Raw genomic sequence first — 5,331 nt, 5'->3', positions numbered from 1 at the left:
TTTACTCACTTTTTATGTACTGAAGCAAAGATGCATTGCTACTGAGAGGTTTGGAACTCCGACGATTTTTCTTCAGGCGCTAGGTGTCAGTGACGTTCAGATTCTGCTTGTAGTTTGCGCGCATCTTTCTCAAAGATCAGAAAACAGGTTTCCATTAATTAAATGAGGTACCTGGTTAAAACCACTTGGATAGTCAAATAGGCATTATTGCAAGTCGCCTGTTCCTAAATTTGGTCAAATTTCAATCATAAAGCCATCAGACATGAAACATTTACACACTCGCAAATAGGATGTTGCAGGGGGTGGCGCTATTAAATGCGAACCCTGGGTAATTTCACCAGAGCCTCCTCCAGTCCCAGAAATGGTTTTACCCAACCAGGTATAACAAGTGAGCGTTGCCATTGTATTACCATAAGTGTGCTGACGTCTAGTTAAGAGAGACTGATCATACCACTGGATTCAACTATAACGGCGCATCACTGACCACACGAATTGCTGGAAGTTTTCAATGACTCTTTGCTAAACTTATTTTTTCCATGTTTTAATTCCTAATTTAAAAAAGAAGACCGCATTAAGGGTTCCAAAATGAATATGGAGAATCTGCAAAAGTGAAAAAAAGCTATTTCCTCAGTGCGCTGTTCGATTGCGGATTGTCAGTTAAAAGGAGAAGATGAATTCCACATTTAATCAAACGGACAATGGGATCTTTTCCAACCGAACTGGGGAGATTTTGTCGTGCTGTAACTTCTCATCAGTAGTGACTGATGATGGTTTCGGGGCAGCCGCCCCAGACGAGAGAAGTCTTTTTATAATGCGAGTTGTACAAATAGCAGTGATGTGCGTTCTCTCACTAACTGTGGTTTTCGGAATATTTTTCCTGGGTTGTAACCTTCTCATCAAGTCCGAGGGGATGATAAACTTTTTGGTGACGGACCGAAGACCATCTAAGGAAGTGGAAGCTGTGATTGTGGGGGCATATTAGCAGGAGCAAGACTGGAATGGGCATTATAGCAGCAACATCGTCTGAACCACAAGCGAAGACGAAATTAAACATTAAGTGGCGAGTGCTCCCTTCAGCTTTCGTTTGATTTCGGCTAATAATTAAATTATTGGCTGCCCGGGATAAAATAGTGCAGAGGACGCTGTTGGAGCCCCGGTATTTTCATTTTACCCTCGGCCAAAACTTAAAATTTAGGGATAAACTGTTAGGAATTGTATTCTGCGTTTCCGTGAAGGGTGCAGACGTCTCCAAAAGTAACCGTAATTTCTACGGTTCGTGGAAGTTACCGTTGGACTTTTATCAGTGTGAATTTACATTTGTCATGCTCGCACCACGGGTGTCGTATTTACCTGAAGGTATTTCTTTTGTAAATACACAAGTGACGAATGAATGTTCATGTGATCTATATTGATTGTTGTGTACATGCATCGGACAGTTGTCGTTCCTGAATCGATACGTTGCTTTTGTTACCATAATGTGAGCACTGCACGGATTGTGGACTTGTTATAACTGAAAAAAATTGTATTATATTTGTTTTAATAAATTCATCCAGTTAATCAGCTGATGTTTTCCTTTACATTATGCTTACAGCTTTGCATCCTTCATGTTTAACCAGTACACAGATCCACAGTGATCATACATTATTTCAAGCCTGATTCATGATATCTGTTCATGTGAAATAAGACAGAAATACACAATTATTCTGCTGTATTATTTTAATCAGAACATATTTTCGTTTTTATAGCAACCTGTGTTGAAAATTACACAGGAAATGTTGGTGTGGTTGGTGTGGTAAATTAGTTCTCAGTTACTCAAAAAAAAAAAAATCTAATATTTTTCTCCTTGAAAATGCTGGACATTATTTTAAGTGAAGGTTTCATCTAGTTCTCACTGAACACTTCATTGTATAAAATCTTTCCCGGACAGGCAATTTGCATGGTATGTCAATTAGTTCCGTGGTATCAATATTTAACTGCTGATACAACCATCTAACACGGGACATTTCCCATTAGGTTTAGAGGGTCATTTGTGATCTCCCTCTCTCTCTCTCTCTCTCTCTCTCTCTGTCTGTCTTTCCATAGCTGAGTCCCTAGTTCGTCCGTCCATGGCTTAACTGGTGCTATGATGCTCTAAAAGAGCCAAAAGCCCCCTTAGGAGGTAAGAAATGGCTTTCCTTCAAAACTGCATCTGCCACACTGTTGACTGCCATCACCTGTGCACCTGCTCTTCCGCCGATTTATCCTCAGTTGTCTCACCTCTTCTCCGGAACAACTAAAATCAATCTGGTGAGCATGTCGTCATTTCACAGAGACAATCTTTACCATCATTCTTCTTTCATGACATGCAGTCGAATTCACGGGCGGGTTTCTGACGGCTAGGATCTTGCTGTGCTGCATAGACACATCGCAGCTAATTTTTTTGTTTTGTTTTGTTTTTTTCCGGAGGGGTCTCTGTCAAGAACAAGAACAGGAACTAGGACCTCTCCTCTACTAATAATCTCATTTGTCAAATCACATACACTCTCCAAGGTTCACAAACTATTTTGGTTTCAGAACTTCAGTTGGGTTCAATCAACTGTGCCTGATACAACAGCAGACAGTATTAAAGCACATCATTTACACTCATCATAAATGAATGACAGTTGTACAAATTATGATACTGTATGATAGTAAACTTACATCAGTTTGTTTTGAAGTGTCGTTTAAATTCAACTTGCTCCCATTCAGTTCTTTTATATGTGTTTGTGTAAATAATGAATGAAACTGACATTGTGCTAAAGTGTCACACCTGAGTAAAAGTGGCCTTCTCTATTCACACTATGGATGATTGAATTACATTCAGTAACTCAATAGGGGGAGACAGGGTGTAAATTGACTGTCAAGCAAGTAAAGCATGCCATTAGCTTATTTACTGTAATACACTGTTTAAACTGTGTTTTTTTTAATCTGATTTACAAATGAATCTGTTTGATCTATACATTGAACAAGGATTTGTTTTTTGACACCCCCCCCCCTTTATCTTATCAGCTGTAATTTCTGACAACGAGATCATTTAACAAAATTAGACAGGAATGTGTACATTTCCGGAAATAACTCCTCAGCGATACGAGAAGCAAAAGCCACGAAGATTTTGATTAAATATATGACAGCTGCACGCCAGGCCTATTTATACAAGCGTGAGTTTAGCTGTGAGCATGTTAAGACCACAGTGCTGAACTAGCGAGTCTGATTTACCTCAGCACAGGGCAATGACATCATGCCTTTAGATAACTGGTTGAAGCTTTTTTCAAATGAGCTGTTTTAAGAGCACCTTTATACTAGTTTAGACGTTCTTTTCGAATTTAAAAATCGATTTTTTTTTTGGTGTGTTGTACACTGTACATTGACTAAGAATTATTTGGTTTGTTAAATCCTTGAAAGTAGAGGAATACGATTGTTCTTCTTTCCACATATTTGTTCGCAGTCCAAGATCTCCATCAATTAACTGACATGTAGCTCACGACATGTGATTCAAATCAAATGACCATGAACCTTAGAGACAATAGTTGCTATAAGTAGCTCAATACAAATCAAGGCTTCATAGCATCCAGCTGAGAACAATTTAGCTCCCTGCACTCGGAGAGAACATTGCCATGACATCACTTGGTATGTGGGTGGTAATTTACTGTTAGATGGCTTATGTCAGTGTAGAACATTAATTCTCAATTTATACAACTGCATACTTTGAGAATTTACAAAAACCTCCTAATTAGGAAGCAGTTGCTGCTATCGTTTTTCTGAGGAATGATAGTGCAATAGTCTCTTTTTTTTTTTTTAAATATCAAAATCATTTTGGAAAACAGCATGTGTCCTTGGTTTAATGGTGAGAGTAGATTACTTATTGAATGATGCAGGCTTTTTTCATGGGCTCACCCTACACGCCAGTGCTGCCGAATAACAATCATTTTTGGACTACGTGACACTTCACTCAGGAAGTGAAGTTTAAACTTTGTACACAGCTGTGTAAGTACGTAGTGTAAGGAGATATAACTTCGATTGTTTCTGTGTAAATTCACCCAGTTTAGAAAAATGTGCAGTCACCCTCGGCACATCCTAATGCTGATTAGATGCCACAGAAAACACATTGTCCAGAGCCAGACTTTATTGAATGCTCCTTGAATCTTTGTTCTGTGTGTGTGTGTGTGTGTGTGTGTGTGTGTGTGTGTGAGCGTGTGGGCGTGCGCGTGATTGAGTGAGTGAGTGGGAGTGTGTGTGAGCGTGTGTGTGTGTGTGTGAAAGGGAAAAGAGCTCTCTGTCATGAGAACACAATGTGCTTTAGGACTTATCAGTCCATTTTCATTTAGAGACATGGTCTCCAAATGAATCGCTGTGTACATTTATATTCAAAATAAAACTCCACAGCACAAATCCTGCACCAGCTTGCCAAACTGATGGTGAAAATATAGTGGTAGTGAAAATGTACCTTAGAAAGGTGTCAAAGCGGTACCAAATTTCCTGCCACAGACTCTCAGCTAAAATTCAAAAATAAAAAAGTACAGACATGTTTTAATGATTGTACTTCGAGATATTTACACAAGCAAGTATTAACACCCTAAGATGTATTATTTTTTAAAATTCACATTTCATTTTGTGCCTCAAAGTATAAAGTGTCATTGGTGTAACACAACAGTTAGAAGTCGATTTTCTATTTCTGGTAACTGACAGCATTGCTGAGAAAAAAAAAAAAAAAATTCAGTGCCAAAAGACTTTTTTTTTTTGCCTCTAATTAGCACCAGTTGTAATCAAGAATGTGCGAATGCACCACGGTAATTCCCAGCTTATGCTCATACGAGGATGAGTTTGTTCTACCAGCACATGCATCTGTTATTTCAGGTGGCTGGTGTGTTATCCTGTTGACAGCACGTCTCATTCGGGGTGTCTCAGACCGCAGCATGTGCGTGATTCTCGTATCGGATACGGCTCCTCTCCTGGGTGTTGATTGGGACCAAAAAGAACCTTCGGGCCCCAGTGGCTTCCCACTGATTGGTCAGGAGTTGGGGAGCATGGCAGAGGTATCCACTGATCTCGATAATGACTGACAGTTCCAAATTGCAGCATGACAGACCCAATCATGTACTCTGGTCTCTCTCTCTGTTTCTCTCTCTACAACTCCACAACCCCGAGGTTTCATGTTTTAGAACATGGCGCTTTTTTTTTCTTTTCTTTTTTCTTTTTTTAAGGCGAGACCTGATCTGACAGAAACGCGTGCATTTTTTTCTGACCAGATGTCAAACGTTTCACAGACATGCACTCGGTTGCATTTTCTTTAGTGACAACTCTGTAACAGCATCG

The 5,331-nt window shown here is 39.5% G+C and overlaps 1 protein-coding gene across 1 annotated transcript; it reads left to right on the top strand.

Annotated features, from left to right (window-relative positions):
- The first annotated feature begins 670 nt into the window (after window positions 1-670).
- On the top strand, window positions 671-982 carry rprma (reprimo, TP53 dependent G2 arrest mediator candidate a). The gene has a single exon (XM_030787259.1). It carries the CDS (start codon window positions 671-673, stop codon window positions 980-982), a length of 312 nt encoding a protein of 103 aa, XP_030643119.1.
- Window positions 983-5,331: the final 4,349 nt, after the last annotated feature.

Source organism: Chanos chanos, chromosome 10 (genome assembly GCF_902362185.1).
Source record: "Chanos chanos chromosome 10, fChaCha1.1, whole genome shotgun sequence".
In the NCBI taxonomy this organism is placed as follows: domain Eukaryota; kingdom Metazoa; phylum Chordata; class Actinopteri; order Gonorynchiformes; family Chanidae; genus Chanos; species Chanos chanos.
Note: the sequence above shows the minus strand (reverse complement) of the source record. Positions and strands in the feature narration are given on the sequence as shown.

What these genes read in the sequence shown, in the direction of transcription:
- rprma (XM_030787259.1), top strand. Translation starts at nt 671, where the DNA reads ATGAATTCCACATTTAATCAAACGGACAATGGGATCTTTTCCAACCGA.